The sequence below is a fragment of the Aquila chrysaetos genome, chromosome 24, assembly GCF_900496995.4.
Source record: "Aquila chrysaetos chrysaetos chromosome 24, bAquChr1.4, whole genome shotgun sequence".
Lineage (NCBI taxonomy): Eukaryota > Metazoa > Chordata > Aves > Accipitriformes > Accipitridae > Aquila > Aquila chrysaetos.
In genome coordinates, this window is record NC_044027.1 from 1,413,948 (window position 1) to 1,440,340 (window position 26,393).

General features: G+C 51.7%; 2 protein-coding genes across 3 annotated transcripts; one reads left to right on the plus strand and one right to left on the minus strand.

Moving 5' to 3' along the window:
* Positions 1–2,233: 2,233 nt before the first annotated feature.
* WDR77 (WD repeat domain 77) lies at positions 2,234–8,070 on the plus strand. Its single transcript, XM_029999829.2, is given in 11 exon segments — positions 2,234–2,429; positions 2,556–2,653; positions 2,655–2,742; positions 3,368–3,509; positions 3,582–3,631; positions 4,295–4,365; positions 4,754–4,808; positions 5,084–5,155; positions 5,259–5,367; positions 5,837–5,905; positions 6,124–8,070. Coding segments are annotated over 11 exon segments (1,056 nt in total). The 5' UTR covers positions 2,234–2,287; the 3' UTR covers positions 6,284–8,070.
* Positions 8,071–9,502: 1,432 nt separating this feature from the next.
* Positions 9,503–26,299, minus strand: C24H6orf132 (chromosome 24 C6orf132 homolog). Of its 2 annotated transcripts, XR_005931352.1 has the most exons (6): positions 26,046–26,299; positions 21,303–21,418; positions 16,616–16,691; positions 13,384–16,267; positions 12,648–12,986; positions 9,503–9,842 (listed from the first exon to the last, which is right to left on the minus strand). XR_005931352.1 is itself a non-coding variant. In XM_029999935.2 (5 exons), exons 1-5 carry the CDS (start codon positions 26,197–26,199, stop codon positions 12,881–12,883), a joined length of 3,336 nt encoding a protein of 1,111 aa, XP_029855795.1. In that variant the 5' UTR covers positions 26,200–26,299; the 3' UTR covers positions 9,503–12,880. The 2 variants fall into 2 exon arrangements, 1 of the variants encoding a protein (XP_029855795.1); XM_029999935.2 differs by having other exon boundaries at positions 9,503–12,986.
* Between the last annotated feature and the right edge of the window lie 94 nt (positions 26,300–26,393).

Consider the following 26,393-nt stretch of genomic DNA (forward strand, 5'->3'; position numbering starts at 1 on the left):
CTAGAACACACAGAGGGTAAACAGTTTGTTACTTGTTAGCAATTTAAGAGGCACCCAGATTAAGCAGCAGAGACTGCAGTGGAAGCAAACAGTAAAGCTGGAACTGCGTACCCGCTTAGCGTCAAAGAGGTAACTGCGGCCTTCAACTCGCCACTGCTCCTTCTTCTCCTGCTCAATGGCAGTCTCAAGATTTTTAATAGCCTCATTTTTCACAGCTAAAGCTTTAGCAACTTTCTCCTGAAAGAAGAAGCAAAAGACATGCTTCAGAATGAAAGTAAAATGCAAGGAAAACAAGTGATCTGTGATTAACTTTTGAAATTTTGCATTACGATTTGAGAAATGTCTGCATAAACTGGATTATGCCAGTGGTTGAGGTTAAAGGACGACAAGACAGAAGAATTAGGATTCACAGTCAATCGTACTTTAAAAAAAAAATAATTCGTGCTGGTATGAGGTGTTTTATTTTTGAAGACCTACATAACAATACCAACATAAGATCTAAAACATACCTTATTTAAGCAACATTCTGAAGATATTAGACTCAGATTTTTATGACAGCCTAGGCACAGTATTCTTTTGAGTATTTAAGCAGATAACTTCAAGTAGTTATTAACTACTACAAAGTTAGATTATGGTTTCGTTACCTCGTTAAGTTTGTCAGCAAAAGCTGCTACATCAGACCCGTATTTTTTTACGCCATAGATGATGACTGATAATATGCAGGCCGCTGCAACTGTCTCATGGTTAATTACATAGATTTCCTTAGAAAGCAAGTAAAGCAGGAGTCCAGTTCCTAACATGTAAGGCCCTAAAAAAAAAAAAATAAAGCAGCATTATTTGTACAAGGCGTAAAGAGGCTCACTGAAGTCAAACACCTAAGGGGTAGCTAGTTTAAGGCTTACAAGAAGATCAGGAAGTGTTCTCTCTTAACGTGACAAAATGGCAAAACCCCATACAACTAAGGGGAAGGGTGCCATGAGGACGCTCACCAGAAGTGGAAGCAACTTGCACCTTGCGCGGGAGCTGCTGCTTCTGCTCACTCAGAAACAGGCAAAAATCTCTGTTTAAAGGTTTTGAGGGTCAGCAGGCAAATAAATCTTCCTGCAAGATCAAGCTCGTGATGTTCTTCCTTTACTTACATCACTGGTGCCTAGCTTTAGAACCAGGAAGTGCTGCACTGGCTCATTCCTCACAACCTCCTTCTGCACAAGCAAAAAAATAATCTTCCCTAATATTTTACCTTTTCAGCAGCTGGAAGTGGTGGACAGAACTAAATAAGCATGACTAAACATATATTTTCAAATAAATAAAAGTATATATTAACCTGTAACTCCTGTTTTAGGATACAGAAACTGGAAAAACTCCTCCGGGATCAAACCATGACGTACTTCGCCTCCTTTCTCAGGCAGAGGCGGCAAAGGAGCCAAACACTGCTGAGTTGTGTGCAGTGGTCTTGTGGTATGCAATACACTATAAATAATGAGAAAGTTTCCATTACGCTTCTTATTTTTGAAAAACAAAACCAGCCCACCCTTAGATGAGGCTCAAACGCGTTTCCAATTAAATAGGTAGGCATTCATTAGACACGCCCCCTCTGAGGAAGAGGGTGGGACTAGATAACCTCCAGAGGTTCCTTCCCACCGTAACTGTTTTATAAGCCTACGACGTTAACGAGAAAGACAGAAGGCAAAGCTCCAGAATAACGTTATTTTAAAACAACCACCGGTGGGTTTCTGAGGTGCCCCCCACAGGCAGCCTGTCCCTAGGAGGGGACGGCAGCCAAGCCGGGCCGCCTGCCACACGAGAGCCGCCGCTAGGCCTCAGCCGGAGGTCAAAGCCCTCAGCGCTGCCCGCCGAGGCCCCCGGGCCGCCCCCTCCTCGCCGGTACTCACCTCACGGTGACGGGAGGCGGCAGGCTCCTCAGCGCGGCCGGGGCTGAGGGAAGAAGAGGGGTAAGAAAGCGCGTCAGGGACAGAGCTCAGCCAGGACAACCCCCCACCCGCCGCCGCCCCCGCCGCCCCCACCCCAGGGAGACGATGCTCCCTCCTCTCCCCCGGCTCTCACCGGCGCGGAGGACGAGACGGGAGAACATGGCGAGCAGCGGTACGATCCCCTTCGTCCCGCTGACCGCCGGCCACCTACCGCGCCAAGATGGCGGCAGGAAAGGTCTCGCGAGACGCGTGCGGGGCGGGGCGGGGCGGGCCGCGGGCGCTCTCGCGAGAGAGCGGCGGCGCGCGCGGCGCGGGAGCACGTGGGGGGCGCCGCCGGCCCCGCTCCCGCCGCCGCCATGGAGGAGCCGCCGCCCGAGCAGCCCCCGCCGCCCCCGGCGGGCGGGGAGGACGCGTCTGCGTCCGGCCCCGAGTGGAACATCCCGCCCAACGCGCCCGCCTGCATGGAGCGGCACCTGGAGGGCGCGCATTACCGCGCAGGTAGCGGGGCCGCGGGCGGGCCGCCGGCCCGGGGGAGGGCCGGGGGTCGGGGCCGCCCCGGCCCCCCCCCGCCTCGGGGAGCGGCGGTGGGCGCTCAGCGGGCCTCTCCCCTCGGCTCTCCCGCAGACGGGGCCCTGCTGCTGGGCGCCTCGGGGCTGAGCGGGCGCTGCTGGGCCGGCTCCCTCTGGGTCTTCGCCGACCCCCGCCGCGCCCCCAGCGAGGGCTTTCTGCACCGCCGGCGTCCAGACCGAGGCGGGCGTCGCCGACCTGTGCTGGGTGGCTGACAGGGGCATCCTGGTGGCCTCCGACTCCGGTAAGCAACGGCGATCCCCGTGGGTCGTCGTCCCCCACACCTGAGGTGGGTGCCCCCCCCCTTCCCCCACACCTGAGGTGGGTGCCCCCCCCTTCCCGCACACCTGAGGTGGGTGCCCCCCCCCTTCCCGCACACCTGAGGTGGGTGCCCCCCCCCCTTCCCCCACACACCTGAGGTGGGTGCCCCCCCCCCTTCCCGCACACCTGAGGTGGGTGCCCCCCCCCCTTCCCGCACACCTGAGGTGGGTGCCCCCCCCCCTTCCCGCACACCTGAGGTGGGTGCCCCCCCCCCTTCCCGCACACCTGAGGTGGGTGCCCCCCCCCCTTCCCGCACACCTGAGGTGGGTGCCCCCCCCCCTTCCCGCACACCTGAGGTGGGTGCCCCCCCCCTTCCCGCACACCTGAGGTGGGTGCCCCCCCCCCTTCCCGCACACCTGAGGTGGGTGCCCCCCCCCCCTTCCCGCACACCTGAGGTGGGTGCCCCCCCCCTTCCCGCACACCTGAGGTGGGTGCCCCCCCCCTTCCCGCACACCTGAGGTGGGTGCCCCCCCCCCCTTCCCGCACACCTGAGGTGGGTGCCCCCCCCCCTTCCCGCACACCTGAGGTGGGTGCCCGCCCCCGCCCAGGCGCCGTAGAGCTGTGGGAGCTGGACGAAAACGAAACGCTCATTGTCAACAAGTTCTGTAAATACGAGCATGACGACATCGTGATGACGGTGGCCGTCCTGGCCAGCAGCACCCAGGCCGTCAGCGGCGGCAGGGACTTCTGGTGAGTGTCCCCAGCCCGGCTGCCGTGCGCCAGGGCCGGTGCTGGGTGCTGACTGCTCGCTCTTGTCCACAGCGTGAAGGTCTGGGACCTCCCACAGCAAACGGTGCTGCACTCCTACAGAGGTGAGTGCCACGCCGGCCCCATCGCCCGGCTCCTCCTGGCCGCTCGCCGGTTGCTGCGGGCTGAGCTTACTCCTGCAGCATCCCGCCTGCCAAACCACACTTGGGGCCGCGATCTAACGTTTGCTAGTCTGTGAAGTTTCTGGCACAGCTTTGTTTCTTTGTCTGTTGTTTGTTTCTCCCCATAACATGAATGCTATAAGGTTTAGTTTGCCTTGCATCTCTAAGCGTATTTTAGAGTTTTTCCTCCGTACTGAAATCTTCCACCTGCATATGATTGTGTGATCTCCTAATCCATACTTGTTTTGAACAACAGCTCATTTGAGATGCCGATCTCTGGAGATGCGGTGTTGTGATCTCTTGCCACGGCAGAGGCCGTGCTGTGTTTGATCCTCCCCCCCCCCCCCCCAGCCCCTTTGTGACTGACCTCTTGTCTGGAGGGGCTTCCTCAAGCTTTTGTGTGTCACAGGGACTTGACTGCAGCGGCTCTGGTTGGATCTGGCAGGATTTGTTAGGAAGCCGTTGGCTATTGCCAAGTAGAAGTTACCCTATATCTGGACATAAACTATTCTTCATTATATTGGTGTGCCTTCAGAGGTCCCTGGGAATGTGTGGGAAAGTTGGATACGATCTTTGAGGCTCTTTATCCTTTTGTGCTTTTGGTAGCTCACTCCGGTTCAGTGACATGTGTGGCTTCCTGTCCTGGTAAGGACACTGTGTTCCTGTCCTGTGCTGAGGTAAAGTTTGCTCTCTGTCTAAATCTACCTGATAAAAACGAGATATAACTTTAGTTATTTACAGTTAAATGCACTTACTGGGAAACCACGTATTGTGTTACAAGCTGCATACTTGTGTTATTTCAATGTTCCAGTCTGATAAATTGACAGTCAGCTTACCAAGCTGATTTTTACAGGTTTGTATTAAAATGTGGGAGCTCCTAGGTCTGTCCTAGGGATGACTGAAGAAACTAACTTGCAGTTAACGGCAGCATCATTTTAACACAAAGGAAGAGGTGGTGTGGGTTTGAATGTGGGTCAGTAGCAGTTCTGCAGTGAATCTGAGTTTATGCCTACTCCCTGCCACAAAGAAATTGTAAACACCTTCTCATTCACTTTGGATTTATAGGACAGCAGAACTTTACTCTGGGACACCAGATGCCCCAAACCAGCTACTCGAATTGGTATGTTTCTGTATGCAGTTACTGCTTGTGTATGAGTTTTTGTTGGAAGCATTAAATTATTTTATGCCTGACTTCACTATGACTAACTTCAAATCTAGCAATGTGACCATTTGGGCAGAAAAGCCTATTACAACCTAAGGAACTCTAACACTATCCCAGAAGTACAATAAGCTTTTAAATATTTGTCTTAGTGCAGTAGCAGTGCTAAATGAGATAGTGCAGGAATATCTTTGTACTGACTCTTTTCACAGTCATCCCAATTTATTTACTTGTAGTTTGCAGTGCCTGTAATCACCTCCCTACCTCAGTCATGTGGCATCCACAGAAAAGTGACATCTTTGCTTTGGGTAAGAAGTGATCTTATTATTTGACTTTCAGCAGGCAAATCAAGGTCTTTCTTTTCACATGACAATTTTGCTAATAACTTCATTCTCCCTTCCTCTCTTAAAGGTGATGAAAATGGAACAGTTGCACTAGTAGACACAAAGAATCCTGATTCCGCCCTCAGCTCCACTGTGCATGCCCGAAGTATCACGGGGTTTGCATTTTCTACACATAGGTACAGTCTGATATGCTGGCGTAGAATGCGTGACTACATATACTTGAAAGCCGTATTTGTTTTTGGAGTAAAACCTATGAGACTACTAGTTTTGATCTTTTCATAGAGATCAATAGTGAAGAATAGAGTAAACCTAACAACGTCTCACTTCTGACAAGATGTGTGTGAATGTACATGAGAACACTTTTGCAGTATTCAGAATTATTGACCCACTCACTGGGGATTTTTCTAGTTACAGTCACCTCTGCTTGAAGAAGGATTACTTACTTTCCAACACAAATAGAATATTCTTGTTTAGTGTGCTGGCAACCTGCCAAATGATGATGAAAACATTTTTGTAAGATTTGGTGTCTGTTAATTCACTGTACCTGGGTCAGGCTCACTAAGATGTGTGCTTTTCATAAGTTTGTCCCTAAGAAGCTTTCTTGTATTTGATTGTTCTAACCATGGTCTCATCTCTGTCCTCTAGTTCACCCTTACTGGCTTCAATCAGTGAAGACTGTTCAGTAGCTGTTCTTGATTCAGACCTCTCAGAGCTGTAAGTACTAGACAGAATGTATTCACTACTGTGGCTATTTGTCTTGTTGAGTTCTCATTAAGTTAATTATTTATCTGTATGCTAAGTGGAATATGAAAGTACTTTTTAAATAGGGGAGCATTGCTCTAACAAACTAGCAGTTAGGAATTGCACAAGCCCATAAACTTTAGTGACAATGTTTTATGGCTAATAAATAAATGAATGTTCATGTTTTCCAGGTTCAGAAACCGTTCTCATCGAGACTTTGTAAAAGGCTTATCGTGGTCTCCTTCAGACAATGCCTTGCTCACTACAGTTGGATGGGATCATCAGGTTTTGCATCACACTGTCCCCATACCAACTGGTGAAGGTTCTGGAGTCAACTGTGTAAAAGAATAGTTTTCTAAACTCACGGTCCAAATTCCTTCCTGGCATTACTTTGATTCCGCTGAAGTCAAAGGAGTGTGTGAACTGGAGCAGGTATGGTCTGTTATCTGCCTTGAAGCTTGTGACTAAGAAGGTTCCTGTAGTAGTTTTAAATTAGCCATAAGTTAGTTCAAACCAAGCTTTACCCTCTCCTCAGGAGCTGGCTTCACCTGTGATAAGACTTCAGTATTTTACCCAGAAAAAAATTGACTTCAGGCACAGAGGAGGCTTGGAGAGATGGGGCATTAGGTATAATTTAAAAAAAAGGACAGACTTGATTCCTCCCTTGCTTCTCCAAACCATCCATGGAATTAATTGAAACATTTTCTGGGGGAGGTTAAAAACAACACCTCTTGTTAGTTGGATGCAAGAGCCTCACCCTCGAGCAAAGATCGTTGCTATGTAAATCAATTCTTCCAGCCGAGTGGGAAGACATGTTAGCATCTAAAGACTAGAAGGGTTCCACTGTTGTCCTTAATGCAGCATGTGGTATAGAGGGTTGGTCTTCAGTATCTATTGGTGTGGATCCTATGGTGAGCACTGTTTATGCACTGGTATTGGAATACCAGTTCTTGGTGTGAGGAGTCTTGTATGTTGTATGATAAGGATCCCAGCTGCACCCCTGTAATTAAACACCTTCGTGATGACATGTGTCATAGTGAAATACTGAGACCTGTGATGCTCAACATTGGCTTAGCAGCTGAGGCCAGCTCAAAGGGGCTGTTACTGTAGCATGCTGAAAGCCAAGAGAAGTTAGCAGTTGCTACAATCACCGTGTTTCATCTCCTCTGTGCTGAAGACAACTTACTCAAAGACCGGTGAACAAAAGTTTATGTAAGGGAAAAACTGGACTAAGGACTTCAGTTTTCATTTGCTTGCTCCTATAAACAGACTCTGCTTAGTGATAAATGAGATTCCTTACACGCTTGTGATGAGTGACTTTGTGCCGGCAACTGAGGGGACCAAGCATTCCCATAATCCCCAAAACAGACTCCACATAATCCTTAGAAGTGTTTTTTTTGTAGTGTACCACATACTTCTAAAATTAAACTGTTTCCCTGGAACATATTTAACTGAAGAAAGTCATTGCTCTGCATGCATTGCCGCTGCTCTAGGTATGGCTTGGTCTGGCCTAATATTTCCTAGATGGAATAAAGCAGGTCCTGCCTAATGAAACAAAAAATACCATTGAAATGAATGCCACTCCTGTTTCTTTAGCACAACAGCATCACTAAAATGTATACCACTTCCACTGGGCTTATCCCTGCATAAACATAGGTTTTAGTTGATCCAAATTGTGCAGAGCCTGCAATTAATTTTTAGGCAGACTAAGCTTTCCCAGGCTCTGTACTTTTCTCATACTCTTTTTAAAAGTTTGTTTGCTGTTTTTTTAATTCCTGTGTGATACAGGTGTTTACAGAGCAAACTTACCGATCTAGAGCAGCGTATGACAAGGAAAAGGTAAATGATTATAAAAACTGACAAGTTTACTCAAGTACCCCTCGAACAACAACAAAAAGTTACCTGTTACAGACCTCTGATGGTGTTCTGAAAACTGGAACAGGTCTTGTGCTGTTTGTGAAAAAGTTGTCTTGGAAAAGTAGAAGACAGTTTTTAAATAAATCATAGTTTTCATTTGTAACTGGGTGTAAGTTTCACCAGGCCGCTTCTGTAGTATTGAAGAGCCAGCTGAGATAATTCACACAGTTAAAGTGAAGTTGTGATTTCAGTCCCTGAAATTAAAACCGTTTTTAAATAAATGTGCACGGTATTATTAATGCTAGGGTACTATGATTCTTCAGCAGTAGTGCAAGGCAGGCTGTAAGACCTGCTTGTTTTCAGGAAGCTTTTCTTCCCAAAACTTGGAAGTAGGGTTTCCATTGTACATAGGCAAAAAGGGAAGCACTATACCAGCTACTAGGAAGATAATGAACTATCCCAGCTGAAACCAGGACATCAGGTATTAAACAACATTAAGTTCCTCACATTGCCACACTGTGAGCAAAACACAACAGTGGAAGGTGAAGTCTATATGAACAACAGGTCATTACTGATGTATTAATCCTGTTTTTTCAATTGCTTGAAGACTTTTAGTGCGGCAGTGCAAAAAAAAAAGATTCAAAGGCTTCATCATCTGGCAAATCTTTGGGTGAAGCTTTAACGTTCTGCCACAGGAGGGCAGCAGCTGCCAGCTTGACAAGTGGCAAGGCAGCATACCTGCCCCAACCATCTGCACGTCTTTAAAGAGTATCTACCTTTGTTGTTTTTACCACTTACGCTTGGGTTTTTTCACCATCCTAAGAGAAGCACAGAAGAGCGACAGTTTATCTAGCAGTCACTTGTGTTAGCTTGGCTCCTGATGGATTGTACCATTGCTAGCAAGTCTATATTAAATAGCTCTACCAACATGCAGGCAGCAGCAGCAGAAACACTGGCAATACCACATCAATGCTTGTTGACTTTGTAACTATCTGCAAAGGAATTTGAGCGAATTCTCTGGGTTTTGTGGTGTGCTCACACTCTCTCTGGACTACATGCTGTTCAGGTTTGAGGACACTTCTATAAATACATTGTGGCTAGAGTAAAAGCTTCAAGATACACATTGCACACTTCCCTCACTAAGAACCTGGTTCTGTAGCCAGAGCTGGATTAAAGAGATGAGAATGCAAAGAAGTATAATTTTGAGGAGTGGAGAGAATAAGCCACTATGAAGACAAGCCTGCCTTTTATGTTGCTGCTTGCATTGCTCACGCTGCATTTTCAATTTTAAGTACATCACTCTAGTTAGGACTTGCAAATAAGTATGCAAGTTTCATTACTAATGAAAAGCTCAAAACCAAGAGCTATTTATAGAAGCAGCGCAGGCTGAACTGCACAAGCTCCTTTGCCAGCCTGCCGAACCAGCTGGATGCGAGGGGTGTTTCTAGAGCAACAGGGCAGTTAGGGCTAGCTGCCCATTCATTTTTTCATCAGGCTTCTAAAAACACTTAAATTGCCACAGGGTTTATATCAACAACTGGTAGGTAGAAACTGGACCAAGCCCTAGGTAAGCTGAAATTCAGACTGTTGCTGAGGCCAGTTTGAACTACGTTTCCCCGTCCTTTTAATCTTAAATGCAAAAGATCTCAATTTTACAGCAGACGAACCACTTGAGCAATACTAAAAAAAAAAAAAGTCAGACCACACGTGTAATAAAACAATACATCCAGACATATTTAATGCAAGAAGGTTGGTGTTCAATGGCACTCATAAATAAGAGACTTTGTTCAACACTTTACAAGTAAAGCTCTCAGTTATACTACATTAGCAGGTACTTTTGAGGAAGAGGCAGCTGCAGGGGATATTTTAAGTTGTATCAAGACTTGAATGACCAAACTGCATCAGAGGGTTGAAGTGAGAATAATTCCATCGTCAGGCTTCAAGATTGCTTTCAGTGCTAAGACTGGGCTGTACGGTAGGTGGGTTGCTTTGCTCCATTACTACCCCTTAGTTTCTTCCTCTTCTGTTGCTAAATTTATATAGTGAAACAGAGCTGGGGAGGAGCAGAAACAGGAATTGGAGTACAGTTTACCTATGTGCTGTCCTGACAAAGTTACCTGACCAAGGAAGAGGGAGCTCTTCCCTATCCCTGCAGCCAAGAAGTCCTTGCTCTTCATTATGGATTAACTTTCTCCCTAAGTGCTTTAGCTGCCAACAGCTCTGACAGTGGTTTCTTTGTAACACAAACAGGTCCCAGTGGCCCCAGCATAAATGTCTAGTTGTTACTGAAATACTAGAATTTTGCTTAATGCATTCAAAAGAAGCAGGGATAGCCCAAAGTGTTTAAAGAATAGAATAGTTCCACTGCTTAAAACATTCATGCTAACCAGTTTTACAACTGTGAAGAGAGTCCTACCTGATTTAGTTACAGCTTAGTCCACTGTGCATTCCCAGAATGGGTGTTCTTTGAATGAATAATGGCTATTTCATAAAACTTACTTATATTATCATGCTTCTAATATTTAATATAAACAAATACACGTCTGCTAGAAACAAGACATTCCACACTATAGAACACCATATTACAACTACATATGAATTGCATGTCTGGGTGAAATAATGTATGTGAAATTCAAAGCAAGTGCCACCATTGGAGTTTCACATTTTGCTCTTGAAAAAAAAAAAGAAAGAACAAACCCCAAACAAAAAAACCAACTTATGTTGGGGATATGCTCAAATTTAGGAGAATTCTTGAGGGGGAAAATTGCACACACCCCCTCCTTTTTCTGGGAAAAGTCAATCTTGAAAGCTGAAGTCTCCCAACAAGCCTTTAAATTTAAAACTGCTTTTGACAATTAATTTGTGGTTATAACTTATTATTTTGAAAAAACAAGTATCAGGGGAAAAAAAAACAGTTAGGTTGCAATCTTATCAGAAAGGCTTCTTTGTTTTGTTTCAAGTTAAACTGGTGAAACTTCATCCAATACTAAAACATGACCCTGGAGCCACCCAAACAGGATCACGGCTTTACTTCCATAGATAAGGAATCCTCAGCATGCTCCTCGCATGGAGGAACTTCCATCTTTTAAGGGGGGGGGGGGGGCTATTCTACGTCACACTGGCACACTTAAGTACCCAGATAGTTACTCCATAGTCACTTTTCTCCATAAGCAGTTTTTAAAAACCAACACCCAGATATTTAAAACATGTTATTTCAATACTGGCTGGGGTGAGCATGTCTGGAAATCTTCCAAGTCACTGTGACTTACTGGCATAAAAATGCCATTTGAATTAGCTGTTAGACCAATTACTGTATTTGCGTTTTCATTTTATTCACAGCAAAGTAAAGTTCAGAATACTTTGAAGCTGCTGCAATATTTGAAACAGCTGTTAAATTATTAGGTAAAGTTGGAAATAAAATAATACGTAGAACGTCCACAACATGACATTAATAACAAGATAACTCTCTTCAAAATTCCACCATGAAGGAAAATTTATCACTGAATTTTGAGTTGAATTGTAGAGCAAAATCTGCTTACATGCACAGATATGCACGTGCATGCAATGCAGGATAAGCTGGAGTGGAACTAATGATATTGTGTAGTACTGAAAATAGAAAGTGCTTTCCATAAAAGTAGACTCATGTCTCAAAGTGCTTTTAGTTTGTCAGTGATTAGAAAACATTCTCTACAAGTTTTTACACTTATCTTACAGTGATTTTCAGCAAGTTTACCTATGAGGAAGATTATATATTTCTAACTTCAGGAATTTGGCTATTCAAAACTTTGGTCAGCTATCATGAGACTGTATTGCTTGCTCTGTAGTATAAAATACCCTCTTTAAGGCTACACTTATCTCCCACCTCACCGCATAGCCATCACTAGATCCTTCAGAGAGGCACTGGCAGGAAGCAGGGACAGGCTTGCACGCACGCCCAGCACCCAGGCAAGCGCTTACGGAAACAGCAGGAGCCAGCTCCCTTAGGTACGTCACCGCAGACCTTCCACACACCAGGAGCATCGAATACTCTACAACCACACCAAAATTTAGCTTCTCAGTACCCCAAACCAGGCAAACTAAAGCCAAGTCTCAGTATAACAATTTATAAGGACTCCAGGGCTTAGCTTTTAGAGGTGGGGTTTACGTGGGTATGAAGTGGCAAGAGGCCCCTCGAGGAAAGCACCACCAGCACAGCACCTCAGTGAGCTGCTGACACCCACCAGCTGATAAAGGAAAGGAATTGCTCAATGTCTTAAGTCTCCAAAGTGCTTTACAGCCATCCATCCAGGCCTCACAGCCTTCTTCCATGAGGCACAATTACCAACAGAAACATTTACAGTGACCAAAAGGCACAGGAAAGCAAGGGCTTGTGCTCCCGAAGCTGCTGCCCCCCCCGCAGTTGATCCCCAGAGAAGGGGGCTCAGACCCTCACGGCAGAGCTGCCCCCGGCTCGGCAGGACAGGCACTGAAAGCCAGGAGCTGTTTTTAAGGCATCGGCATATTGATTTGCTCAAGGCTGTTGGAGGAGGTGGGGACAGAAGAGGTTAGGACCTAGACATCCTAAACTCTATTTCTATCCCATTGGCCTCACATTCTTGTTTTAATTCCCCTGCATGTAGCTATACACTGGCTTGCTTCCATTATGCACATCTCGCAGTTGGTTTCTCCCGACTCCCAAGCATGTCGGATTTAAACCAACTAAAAAAACAAATTGAAAACAATCTCTCCAGTGGCAATGCTCTTTAAAGAGAACTAAGGATGCTTTTTGGCTTTCTTAGAAGACCTATCAGGCTGCAATTTTGAAAATAATACAGGGCAGAGGGGGGGAAATAGGAGAAGGAAAACTGTGTTTGCTCACGTAACAAGACAGCAGCCTGTCCTCTGTAGTAACCGCGCTCCGTGACAGTCTTTTGAGAAGAGTCCGAGTCCCAGGTTCACTCCTCGCCTTCTCCGTCAGTAGTTTCAAGCAGTGCGTTTGCTGCCTGGGTTGGGACCGTCCCTGGTGCCCGCAGAGAAGGAGACAACCAATCCAGGCACCTTCTCACCCCTTCCCAGCCGGACGAAGGCGGCGGAGCAGCCCTGCGGACAAACCTATCGGTGGCCACTCTGGTAGGTGTAGGAGATGGGCTGCCGCGCCCCGGGCCTGACCGTGAAGGTGTTGGTATGTCCGCTGTACTGCGAGCTGCCGTGGGCAGGTCTGGAGGGAAAACAGAGGGAAAGTCACCGAAAGCCAAGGAAACCCTTTGGGTTTATTCGATATTGCAATTATGGTTTGTTTGGGGTTTTTTTTTTTCCTAGTGGCAGCAGGGTGACTTTTGTCGCCTCACGTCTCCATTCAGCGACGCGGGGAGGAGAGGGCGATGCGCACCAGGGTGATGGCTGGGACCAGGGAGCAGCCACGCCGCAGCCGCGGCCCCGGACCGAGGCGGCGGGAGGAGACCCCGGCCGGGAGCGAGCTCAGCCAGCGGCACCGACGTCTCTCGGGCCTCGGCGCTGCTCTGGGGCCAGCCCAGGGCTCAGCCCTCCTCTTCTTCAAATCAGAGGGACACAGAGGGCAGGGAAGGGGTCAGCTAAGGCGGGGGGGGGGCACATACCTGCCGGCTGCCGCCGCACCGGCGGGCGAGAAATCCCCGTTCTGCCCCTTGTACTTGGCATCGGCCCCGGCGTTGCCGTACGGCGCGGCTTTCCCGGCAGCATCGACGGAGGTCCGCCTGCCCTGCGCGCTCGCGGGGCCGTTCCTGTGGGCAGAGCTGAGGCGGCGGACCCCCTCCCCAGCCGGGGAGCTGTATCCCCCGGGGCCGTAGGAGGAGAGGGCACCCGTGCCCCGGGGGGCTGCAGCTGCCCGGGGGTAGGAGCTGTCGGGCTCGGAGACGTACAGGCGCTTCTTGATCAGCGGGCGGGGGTTCGGGCAGCGGCTGAAGTAACCAGCAGAGCCGCCGAAATCTGGGTACTGGGGCGTGAAGTCGACGCTCCTCCTGCTCTTCTCCGAGGGCAGCGGGGCTGGCGGCTCGTGGCTGCCCCCGTAGCCGCGGCCGTAGCCGGGCCACCTGAAATACCGCGGTGCATCCGAGCCCCGGCTGCAGTCGGGGAAGCTGGAGCACTTGCGGTTCTCCTCCCGACTTGGGAGGGACCCCTCGGTCTCGCCCGCCTCGTTGCTGAATTCGGGGGGCGGGGGGATAATCCCGTAGTCCAGCGCCGTCTCCCCGTTCTCCTCCTCCCTGGGCACGCCGGCCTGGTTCGTCTGCCCGGACTCGAGGAGGCCCCGCAGCAGGCTGGAGGCAGCAGCCCGCCGGTGCGCGGGGAGGAGGCTCGAGGGCTGCGCCTCGCCCGCCGCCCGCGCGTCCCGGCCCTGCTCCGAGGAGCTGGAGAAGGACGGAGGTCTGCTCCGTCCCGCCGCCGCCGCACCCGCCGCGGGCGGCCGGGGCACCACGGTGAAGGAGTAGGGCTTGGACTCGTGGCGGTAGAAGCCGGCGGAGGCGGTGTCCGACGAGGCGCTGCCGAGTTTCAGGGGCGGCTTCGCCCGCGGCGTGGCTCCCACCTCACCAGCCTGCCGGCCCCGCTGGGCACGCTGCCGGGCTGCCAGGAGCAGCGCCATGGGGGAGCCCCGCTCCACCCGCTCGCCCGTCACGGGGTGGATCAGCACCTCCTCTCGTCCCGCTCCCGAGGCGCCCGGCGGGCCGCTGGCCAAGCTCGTGGGGCAGGGCGGTTCGGCCGAGCTCGAGGCGCAGGGCGGTTCGGCCGAGCTGGCCCCAGCCCGGTGCACTTTGTACTGGAAGATGGCCGCGCTGGGCTGCGGTGCCGGGCTCTGTGCGGGGGAAACGGGGGGCGAGGGAGAGGTGGGAGCAGGGGGCTCCTCCGCTGGTCCCCGAGGTGGGTCTGGGGGGCTCGCGCTGCTGTCGAGAGACCCGGGAGCAGGGGTCAGGTTCTCTGCGGCCTTGCTAGCGGCCGGAGCGGGATGGTCCTCGTGCCCCATCTCATCCTTCTCCAACGCAGCCGCTGGTGCTGGGACCGGGCTTGGGGCCGGTTTTGGCAGCACCGAGTCAGCTGGGTCAGGGGGGCTTTTCCTCGGGTCGGGGGGGCTCTTCCTCAGACGTGGGGTGCTGCTGCCATCCTCGGTGCCCTGCTTCTGGCTGCCGAGCCCCAGGGCAGGCTTCCCTTCTTTCTTCAGGGACAGCACAGCCTCCAGCTCGTTCCTGATTTTCATCACGCTGCAGGTCCGCGCAGTGGGGTTGCTCTCCGGAGCAGGGAGCGCTGTGCTGGGAGAGCCCCCCTTGGCACCAGGGGGGCTGCTGGGCACCTCGTTCTTCTCATTCTCCCCTCCCGCGGGTGACCGCACGTCCTTCCCAGCAGCTCCGGCAGGTTGGGGCCCGCCGAGGCTGGGCTCACGGCTGCCGGTGCGGTCGGTACTGCCGTCCACGGGCCGGGGACCAGGGGGCTTCTCCGATGGCCGTTCCTCCCTCCGCGGGGAGCGCAGGAGGGCCGAGAGCTCATGCCGCAGCCTGCTCAGGTTGCTGGCGTCCCTCCAGTCGTCCTCGCAGGTCGGGTAGTCCGGAGGCGGGAGGTCCAGGTCATTCGCAGAGAGAGATTCGGATTTTGGAGGAGAGTCTCCCTCACCTGTTTTCAGCTGGGGAACCTTCTCCATCTCGGAGCCTGGCAGCGGGGACCGGCAGCCAGCAGGATTCATCCCTTGGCTGAGCCCTAGACCCGGCTTGGGGCTCAGCGGCGGGGGTGTCGGCACAGCCGGCTTCGCGACGGCCTGTCTCAGCGGGGAATTTCTTTGGTCGGCTTCTCCTCCTGCGTGAGCCTTGGCCGCGGGTCTTATGGTGAAGCAAGGCGGGAGGGGAGGCCAGGCATGAGGCTGCCTGGGGAAGGGCTCCCGCTGGATGGGCTGGCTCTCCTGCACAGGGATGGAGGAGGACCGGGCTGGGGCCGGGGGGGGCACCTTGAAGGACCTGGGGAAGGTGAGGTGGGGCTCGGGACAGTGCTTGGGCTGCAGACTCTCCTTTGGGCCGGGGGCAGCGGGCACCCCAGCCTCGGCAGGGCAGAGCGGCCCCTCAGCATCCACCTGCCTGGTGTTCAGCACCGTCTCGGACTTCCACTTGGAGATGCCGGTGGCGAAGGGTGCCGGGGCCTGGCTGAGCGGCGAGGCGCCCGGTGGGGCTGGCGGGATGAAGTCTGGAGGAGCCGGCGTGCTGGGGGAGGACAGGGCGGAGGCTGGAGGTGGCGGAGGTGCCATGGCAGGAGGCGGCGGCACCGTCTCGGGCGGTGGCGGTGGCGGAGGCAGCGTTTCGGGCGGTGGAGGGGCCGGCGAGGCTGGAGGTGGTGGCGCAGGCGCTGGTGCCGTTGGAGGGGGCGGTGGGGGTACCGACGGCGGCGGAGGGATGTCTTCGTCCAGGTCATCGCCCTCGAGAGCCTGTGGGCGCAGGTCCCCCACCGAGCTGTACATTCGGTAGTTCCCATTGATCTGGGAGCCAGAGCCTGCAAGGAAGAGCGAGAGCACGGCGGTGTGAGCACTTTCTCCATCAGCGCTGTGACGGCCGGCATCCCCTCTGGCCAGCTATCCTCCTAGGAAGCCAGTTTATTTTGCTCAGCAGCTGTCTAAAACTTGCTGAACTGTAACAGCCACTATGCCTCACCCCTTAGAAATGAATTCATTTTCAATGACTTCAAAAAATAATTCATAGTAGACTGTATTTTAGCATGAAAATCTCATGACCAGACTGTCTGCTCCAGAGCTCGGTACACACACACTTCCTTCCCGGAGGGCACGGTACTGCTGAGCACTTAGCACCGTCCGTCCGGGACTCAGCAGAGAAGATCCCTTACCAAGAGCTGCTTTTTCCTCAAAGTTTTCTGGCACCGACGGCGTTGGCACAGCCACCCCGTGGGATTCTTGGGCATTCTGCAATAGTTGAGAAAACGGAGCTGTTAATTTTACGCCCAGGGTATCAGAGCAAAGCGCTGGCAAGCAGGCCCTAGCCTGTATAGCTGGTAATTTGTCTACACGAACAGGAGCCTGATGGGATCCAGGGCCGTTCCCAACATGTGGAGGTCCCTGCGGTAGCTGCTGTTGACAGGCTTTAAGGGGATGAGTGATGTGATCAAGGTTGCACAAGCCATGGACACAATTCCCCTGTGCTAGTCAGGTGCAGAGGGGCTGGAGAAGAGCACGGCTATCTCACATCCAAGCTTAGGGCTCCCCAGCCCACAATCAGCAGCATTAGTTTCTCACCATTCACATACCAAGCAAATTTAATAGCTCCCACGGGTTTTGTGGGTATTGCTCTCCAGCTAGCACTGCCAGCTCATGCTGCAGTCACGTACAACACCGCACTGAAGTCACAGACAGACTTCCCGCTTTTTGGGAAACTGGCACCAGCATATCTGAACACTCTGGGGAAAACTGCTACTTGTGTGGTTTGTTTCACTCTCAACTATTCCCTTCGCATTCATGCAGAAAACTCAGCAGTGCATTTAGCTGGTACAGGACCATGCAATTTAGCAGCCTACACGTTTGCGAGGATGCTTACAGCTAGGGCACTTTGGATAATTACAGCCACCCACCATGAGATATTCATGGCATGTTGACTCACCTAGAGCGCTGACCAGGGCTCCTGCCTCGTACACCTGCCAGAAGCAGAAAGCCTCTCCTTTCCTTCAGTGACTCACAGCTAATATTGCTCTGCAGAGGGATTGGAGCTGCTCATGAAACGTACACTAATGCACCCACGTCCGAAACACAAACTGATGCTGAATCGGGCTGGCAGCACAGAGGTAAGTGACTGAGGCGGTGGACTGGACTTTCACATACCAGCGTTGGGAGAGACCCAGAGCAAGGAAATAACAGTTTGCAAGCAGAAGCCCGCAGACCCCACGGGCAGTGGTGAGGGACATACTGCGCCGTTCCCAGGCTCCAGGGTCCACCCTGTTGCACTCCTACTCACCCCAGGCAGCTGTTTGCATTAGTTGTTAACAGCCACTTGTGCAAAGGAAACATTATCCTACCATCAGCCTGCGCTGCTCAGTGCAGTGGTTTTCTGTATACAAAAGCCTAGATAATGATTGAGCCGGTGTCCTTTGCCTTTCACTGGCATTATCACTATTTTTACAAGAGATTGCTGTAGGATTCCAAAGTCTCCTTGATCAAAGGTGAAGCTGGCTTTATACAGCGAGCCCCATCCAGGGCTCAGACAGCACATTAACATTACACGCTGCCCTGGGTGTAGGGGGTTCAGGAACACAGGAGCTGCTGGGGCAGAGCTGACATTAACAGCAGCAGCCTGGGCTCCTTCAGAAGGGCCTTGGAATCCCCCAGCTTTTGACAAAATATTAAGAAAATACACATGCTTTGCTTGCAAAGTCCATCACCCTGCAGATGACCAAAGATCCTCTATAACCACAAGGGAATGAGCCAGTTGTTGGTGAGCCAGGAGAGAGTGAGTGGGAATTCAAATTCCTGGGATTGCACAACTGATCAGACAACTTTGTGCTGATGGAGAAGCCAAAGTCTGTTAAGGCATTAGGACAGATATGTTAGTGGCAAAACATCAGAGGTGAGCCTTATAGCCTCATCTAAGACCTCTTTACTGGTCCCAAAGATACAGTACAAGGCAGAGGAAAGATCCTTAACTTCAGCTGAAAGCCAGAGGGAAGACAAAGGCTAACAGAGGCACTTCGAGAGCCAATAATGAAACTGTTCAGAGCAATGAGATACCAAAAACCACAAAGAAAAAAACCCCAGCAGTTCCCATTTGCTATGGAAATTCATTGCTGCCAGTCTCCAGAGCACACTGAGGATACCTGCTCATTTACAGGGAAACAAAGATGTCTGAGCACTGAATTAAAAGCAACATATGCATCACATGTTTGGATAGGAGTAGAAAGGGAATGACAGTCGGAAGAGATCTATGCAAAGCTGGAGGAAACAGTCCACATTTCATAAACAAGTAGTAATTTTGGACATGTCATTTCAACAGGTCCTAAAAACTGGACAAGCCTGTTTCACACCAAAAATTTCTCTTGCAGTTGCTAATGCTCAGCATCTCTCAAAAACCACCCATCCTCACGTCATGAGCTGGCCTCTAAAATGGAAAGCATCTCCAGTACGCTGCCAGTCTCCAGAGATGACTAGAAAGATTGTTTCCCTCTGCTGTGTTTGCTAGGGGTGCGACCAGCCCAGCAAACCTCCAGCTGATTCAGAGCAGGCTGCTGTGCTGGGGTGGTGCGCCAGGAACCTGCATTTCCAGTTTGTGGTACCTGCATCAGATTTATGTGTGCCGAGGATCCCGTTGAGGGGAGCTTTCACCGTAACCACCAGGAATCGCTTTTCAGCGCTGGAACAGAGTTAGATACCCCTGTCCCCAGTGAAGGGGAGCCTGTCTGTCCTCATGATCCCCAGCTCCCCTGGTCTGCCGGGAGCCCACACTTCCCACCCATTAAATGAACTAGGTTTGAGGCTGCCTGTCACAATAAAAGCACCAAAATACAACTGCTTAGCATCCTGGGGTCTCAGAGAGGCCAAGGATTTCTCTGAATATGAAGACCTACCCCCAAACTTCTTGTTTTGAAGCAGAGCTAGGGAAGCTTGGTGGTTAACTAAAGGAATTCATTCCAAATAAAGCCAAAAAAAAAAAAAAAAAAGCCAAAGCTCTGCCTGCACCTGCAGTGCCTGGGAAGCCGGGTGGGCAGGGGGATGCGGTGGTACCCGAGAGGCTGGCAGCAAAGCCCCCCTCTCCTGCCATCTCTGCTGCGACTCAGCTCGGGACGGCCAAGGGCCAGGCGGTTCGGGGGGAAGGCAGCTGCTCCGTGGCGGGTCCGGCTGCCGGGCAGGGTGTGTGCATCCTCCTGACTCACAGATACGCAGGCAGCTGCTTCTCAGCCTCCCCCCCCCCCGCGCAGGAGAGTGGGTGGGTGGAAAGAAAGAGTTAAGGCAGGAGCTGCAGAACAGCCCAGTGCAGATATGTATGTGGCAGCAGAAGCGTCTGTGCCAAATCAAATAGTAATCAAACCTAATGAAAATAATGCAAATATCCAACACAGACTGGTCCTTAAAAAGTGTTGCTTATTCCTACTAATTTTTTCAGTTAAACCTGTTACTCTCGGAAGAGAAGTACCATGAGAGGGACCCTCACAAGGGCAACTGGGGCAGGGGGGGGGGGAAGCCCCAGAGCCAGCTGTGCCTCTGCAGGCAGCAGGAAAGCAGCATGGCTGGGGTGACAGCCCATAGTATTCATCCCAGGGACATTTGTGCTGTTCATTCCTCTACCACCTACCAGTTCATTCCTCTTCCACCAGTAAAACTTTTGAAAGCTCTAAAAATATGCAAAAGGCCAGCTGCACTCTAAAAACCTGGTGATATGGGGCACCAGCTATAGTCACACACCCAAGCCTGTGCTACTGGAGAGGAGTTTCTCAGGCACCAGTCCTACAGTTACCTGTCTCAGAGCCCAGGTGAGATTTTTTACCTGCTGTGATCTTTTGGAAGGCATCACAGAGGGCACAACCCTTTTATAGAACCTGTGTAACCCCATAACTTACTAATTATGCTCTCAAATAGATATATAAACTCCCTCTCCCCCCCCCAGTTGTCCTCCAGATGACACATGCACAACTCCATTAACTCCTAATTGAACCCAGGTGACAGCAGACCAGCCCATTTTCTGCTGTAGGTGATGGCTGCTCTGAAGGGCGAGGATGTACAAGGAAAAACATCGCTTGCTCTCAGAGAGGATTTCCTTGTCAAGACCAAAGGCTTTTAAGGGTTTTACTGCCTTCACTGACCTTCAGTGACCTGCATGTATCACTTCAGGTTTAGCTATTACCATCTCCAAAACATCTCTGAGCAATCATGAACTTTACTCTAGGGGATAAGACCCTTGAAAAGGTGTGCTACATGGGGGAGGAAAGCTTGCTTGGCACACACGGCAGCAGAGCGTCAAAGCCAGCAATGAGTATGTGTGGCTTCTGGAGTCCCAGCTGGGTCAAAGCCACCTCTGGGTCCAGCTGTGTTGGCACTTGCTGCTTCAGTCCCTGCATCCAGCTGCTGCTGGAGCAGTGGTAGCTCTGCAGGGAACCGTTTCCCTCATACAGAGACTGGAAAGACAGCCTCTGCATCGCCTCCTCGTTCCCCTCCTGTAAACAGGGCACAGTTTTGCTATTGCTCTCTCCAGCAACATGCCTGATCCAGAAAGAGATAACTGCCAGTAGCGGTTAGATAAAACGCAGTGCAAGCCAGATCTATCATCTACATGCTCAGCAATTTTTTTTTAAATTGAAAATACAAGTCTGATGATGCTTACATCTCTCGCTTGAGTATCTTGCCTATGTCCAACACAAGCCTTGAACTCAGATCACCTCCTAATCCCTCGTATCCAGCATTATTATAGAGTGGTTTTGCTTTTCATTTATTTTCTTCCCTCAGGTAGAGGATGAGAGCAGCAGCCAGCCCAGCTGGTTCTGGGTACCAGTTACATGCACTGCCGTAATGAACCCCAGCGGCGAGCCGGATACTCACAAGGGGTAAGAAAGTCAGCAGCGGCCGGACTCTCGGACGAGGTTTAAGCGTTGCTGTGCCAGAGTCGGTCATTGTCCCGAAGCGATTGTCACCATAATACACTTCAATCACATCACCTGAGAGGAAGAGAAGACTGTTAGCAGCAGCACTGCATTTGAGACAACAGGAAAAACAACACTGGACACCACCTGATTTTAAAAAGCACTGTGAAGAATTTGCTGTACCAGCTCCCAGGAATGGGAAAAATCCATCAGATTCTGATGAGTAGCTGGGTGTTTTGGAGCCGAGTTGAAGATGGGGGGAGAGAGGTCCCAGGTGAGCGGAACCCCTGGGTGGGCACTGGCAACCCCAGCACACACCTGCAAGGCACAGAGAGCCTTCCCAGAGCTCCAGATGCTGGAGTTTAATGAGCACAGATGTCAAAGTCTATTCTGAGAGGCTTATTTCTAATAGTAGCTAACTTAAATTTACCTCAGGAGGGTCAAACGTTAGCACAAGCACTCAATTCACTCCCCACCCAGATTATGTTTAGGGAAGGAAAATGCTTCAGGAGCAGCTGGATCGTCTCTTTACAGTGCCACGAGGCTCTGACCCCCAGGAGAGCAGGAGATGGGTCCATAGCAGGTGCCCACAGAGGTGACACAAACCAGCTCGTAAGCACGGGCAGGATCTGATCTTGGCCGATCCGTCAGCGGCTGGAATTGAGGGGGGAGTCAGCAGGAGAGTCTGACCAACTGGAGGGAGAGAGCTCCTGCCCTTCCTTGCGGGCTGACCACTCTGCGGGCAGAGCGGTTACATCAAAGCTCAGAGTTGAATACAGGTTCTTCACTCAGCCCCATCACAGGTCCCTGTCACTTACGCAGCAGAGAGGGACAGCGAAGGTGTCCCTGACCCCCGGCTGCCCGCTGGCTTGTGCTGAGCAAGACCAGGGCGAGCGGAGGGCAACACCTCGCTGCCCCGCTCGGACACAGCGATGGAAACGGGACACGCAGAGGCTTCCCAAGGAGGTTTTTCCCCTCCACGTTTTGCTGCCAGTGGCTGAGGGCAGCAGGAGGAAGGTGCCGCAGCTGCTCTCCCTGCTGTGGATGGACACCACCAGCGCCCGCAACATCCTTCTGCGTGCTGCTGGAACAATCTGTTTCTGACCCCTGGTGCAATTGGCACTGGGGGGGCAAATCATGCTTGCCCAACACTTTCACACTTCAGCCTGCCTTATGGAGAAATGCTCTGAATGTCTTCCCACAAAACACTGCTATGAATGGAGACGCTATGGCAGAAAGCAGTCGCAGAGCCCCTCCTGTTACAAGCAGGAGAAGCCATCTGGTACTCCTGGTTCCCAGCCCTGTGCTTTTACCTTGAACCACACCTTTTAGGCCAGTTTATTCTGACAGTGAATAAAGCTCATAAAACTAGTTTAATTACGTTCTTTGTGTCTGATTAACAGCATGAATTAACAAGCAGAAGCACTGAAGCACGTAAACCCCACCTTGGCTGGAAGGAGATACACAAATAATTTGTAGCCAAGGAGACCAACATTAAAGAAAATACGAGGGTTTGAGGAAGGAGGGAGAAAGTGAGCAAAATGGCTGTGATCAGAGAGAAAACTCTGCAGGAGTGTTCCCACCTAACAGATTTTGATAGTGGTTTCAGTGAGATGGAAGAAGCAAACAACCTCCCCCTCTGCCCCACAACACAAACACCAAGAAGTAAATACCTTCCCCCTCAAAAAAAAGTTTGGAAGCAGTCCTCAAACCTGACCCCACACTAAAGCTTGAAGCACAGAAACAGTTTCTGTCAAGTATCGTACAGCAATTAAAAGCCAAGGAGCAGAAAGTTGAGGGTTGTGTAAGCTCCGCACACAGGCAAAGGGGCTGGGCTCTCTTTCGAAGCCTCCAAAACCCGAGGGCAGTGCTCGCCGAAGCAGGACTGTCCGCCCGAGGAGCCAGCTGTGCCCCAAAGTCCCTGACTGAGACTGTGCAAGCAACCGGCCACTGCCATGGCCCAGCCAGCGTCTCTGCTCCCTCCCACGTGTCCCCTCGCTGGCCCGAGGCACAGCCTGTGCCCTCCGTACACTGCCCGACCACACAGCTGGGCTCCCCAGCCCACCGTGGACTGCCATGGCATGTAGCTGTGGTCTGCAGGCAGAGATCAGGCAAGAAGCTCCCAAGGAATCAGAGCTTTACACGGAGTTTAGTGAAAAGAGAGGAGGGCGAATGCTTGTGTGTGTATTCCCACAGAAGAAAAGCACTTGCATGAACACCTGGAATGAAGAACCTGACCACGCCAGGGGCTGGGCGTGAACTACCACAGCCTCTGATGAAGTTATGGGTTTGGAGGCAGATGAATTCCGCACAACCTTGAAACATGCCACTGAGTCCAGCAAGCATGTAAGCTTTTCCTTTCTCCCACCCGCTACACCACAAGTTACACTGGGATACACCCAAGAGTATCCATCATGCTATCACTGTCCTGAAGGTCAGTCACAACTTCCTCTCCCTTATCCCAGACTTCTCCCACTACAAGGGATTCTTTACAAAAAGGCCATTTTCTTCACCTTTCAAAATACTAATCACCCCGCGCTGCAGTTAGTGTGGTCCTACCAACAGTTTAACACTTCCCTGCCTGTGAGGCGCCCAGGCACAAAGGAGGAGCTGCTGGAGTCCCAAGGACGGCAGAGATGCCAGCAAATTATTATTATTTCTGCATAACCCCCTGGGTAACCCTACATTCGGCGAATAAGCAGCAAGAATTAAGGCCAATGCAACATGAGAGTTTGGATTCAGACAGCTTTGCGGAGCAGCAATAGAGTAGTTCAGGGACTTGAAATGACGAGAGTTTTATATTAAACAAGACACTAGGTAAACTCAGTGAGAAACTGGATTAAAGATCACAAGGTCTTTGATCCTAGATTACTAAGCATTGCTAACCTGAATGCATTTAATTAAAGTAAAATGAAGTGCTTGTAGTTGTGTTTTCTTTGCTAGATAAACAGGACTTGCCTGCTAAGAGCCTGTCACCAGTAAGACCTGTGCTCTGCCAGCTTCATTTCCTGGAAGGAGGGATCAGGAAACACGCCTGCGGAGGCTGTCGGAAGCAGCTGGCCCCAGCTACGCTTTGGCCACTTTTTGACATTCAGCCTGTCCTGGAGACACTTGTGTCCTCTCAGTCATGGGAAATAAAACAAGCAATCTGCAACACAAGTAATGGAACTTCTTCCTACTTCAGGGTTGCATCACCTGGAGTAGGCGTAGCAGGTTTGACGCTGGGGTATCCACAGCTCACAGCGAGGAGGCGGCATCAGTCACTATATTCAGGAATCTCTGAGTCAGTGACATGCAAACCTACACCCATTCCACATTGCTTAACTTGTGTTTACCTTGTATGAAAAACTAAGGTGGGGATTAGCAGAAGCAATGGACCCCTTTTGGCAGCAGCGATGGCATGAAGCTATGCAGCAAATATTCAAGAAACGGGGCTAGGCATGGGTCTTCACTGGGTAGGACCGTGGTGCTGTGGAAATCAAGGTACAATAAAATCTGCCTCTTGGACTGCTTAGCTGTGAGCATACCGCTCCTCGCGACAAGCCCACCCCTCAGCACAGGTTACTCCGAACACAGACACTCAGCTTCTGTGTGTCACACTACCCTGCACAAATTAAATTAATGATATAAATGCCAAGAGGATGGTAAGGAGTGATTCAACAGCTTTTATTTATGCTCAGGTTTCAAGGACTCCTGGCTTTTACTTTGCAAGCTGATCGGCACAGCAGTTCCCCACACCTGAAAGGAATACCTTTGTACTGCAATTGCAGCCACGGAAGTCAGGCTTGTAATAAGCAGACGCAGCAACTTTTTTTTTTTTAAATCCAAACCACATCAGAGGGAAGCTTGAATCCTCCTCAGATTTACGACAGTTAGAAATCAGCAGTTTTCCTTTTGTGTTTAAGAGTTACATGAAACTCTCCATCGCATTTTCATTTTATCTCAGTTTCACCGGCTTGGCCTGCAGGGTGTAACCACCTTGCAATCGCTTTAGCGGACAATACTTCACGTTGCCCAGCTCAGCAAGCAGCGCTTCCATTTTCCAGCTTGGAAGCGTTTCTTGGAATCGTGGAGCCACCAAACTTCATCCACAAGCTGCTATCTTTTATCTACCTGGCTCCCTTACTATTAACTTGGCTCCCTCCTACATGAGCCCCCAGGGCACAGCATTGCAATTAAACCCACAAAGAGATCCAAATAAATCCTGAGGACTATGCCACCCTCGGCTCCCCCCTCGCACGCAGTCCTTCAAGAAACAGGCTTATCGGCAAGTAACTAAAACCCGGGAAGGCGCGGATCAAACATGGCGTGGGAAAGAGCTACTGGAAGCGACCCAGACAGCTTCCCAACTCCTCGGCAGCCCGCTTCGGCCAGAGTTTCACCTCCCGGAGCGGAGCGCGGTCCCGGGCGACCCGCGGGCTGTCCCGGCCCCGCCGCCTTCCTCCGCCGCTCCGGCACCGGCTCCGGCACCCGGGCCCGCCGGGACACGGCTCCGGACCCGCACCCGGCCGGCCCCTTCCCTCCCGAACGCCTCCCGCAGGTTCCCAACCAGGCGCCGGATAAACCGCCGCCGCTCCCCGGGGTCCCAGCCCGCCCGGCCGCGCACAGAGCTCCCACCGGCCGCGCCGGGGCTCCTCGGCCGACCGGGACGGGACGGGACGGCACAGCCCGGAGGAGGGGAGGGGGACACACAGACACTGACCGGTGCCACCCGCGCTGTCCGAGGTCACCTCCTGCGTGAGGATCCAGGGCGGGTTGGTAGCGAAGAGGGAAGCGGCGGCGGGGCTGGCTTGGCGCTTCCCGAAGAGGCGGCTGAAGGTGCCCTGCACGGAGTGATGATGATGATGCTTCTTCATCCTGGCGGAGCCGGGCGCTGCCCGCCGCGCTCCTAACCGGGCATCCCCGCCGCGGCAGGCGGGCGCGGGGCCGGGACCGGGGCCGCTGCCACGGCGGCGGCGGGGCGGGGCGGGGCGGGGCGGGGCGGGCCCCACCCTCAGCCCCTCCTTCCGCCCAGGTGCTTCCCGCCGCCCCGGGGGTTGCCCGGTGGAGG

What these genes read in the sequence shown, in the direction of transcription:
- C24H6orf132 (XM_029999935.2), bottom strand. Translation starts at nt 26,199, where the DNA reads ATGAAGAAGCATCATCATCATCACTCCGTGCAGGGCACCTTCAGCCGC. An exon ending in TGAGGAAAAAGCAGCTCTTG is followed by an intron (nt 16,268 to 16,615) that starts GTAAGGGATCTT and finishes TCTTCCTTGCAG; the next exon opens with GCTCTGGCTCCCAGATCAAT. An exon ending in GGTGCGGCGGCAGCCGGCAG is followed by an intron (nt 12,987 to 13,383) that starts GTATGTGCCCCC and finishes TTTTCCCTCCAG; the next exon opens with ACCTGCCCACGGCAGCTCGC.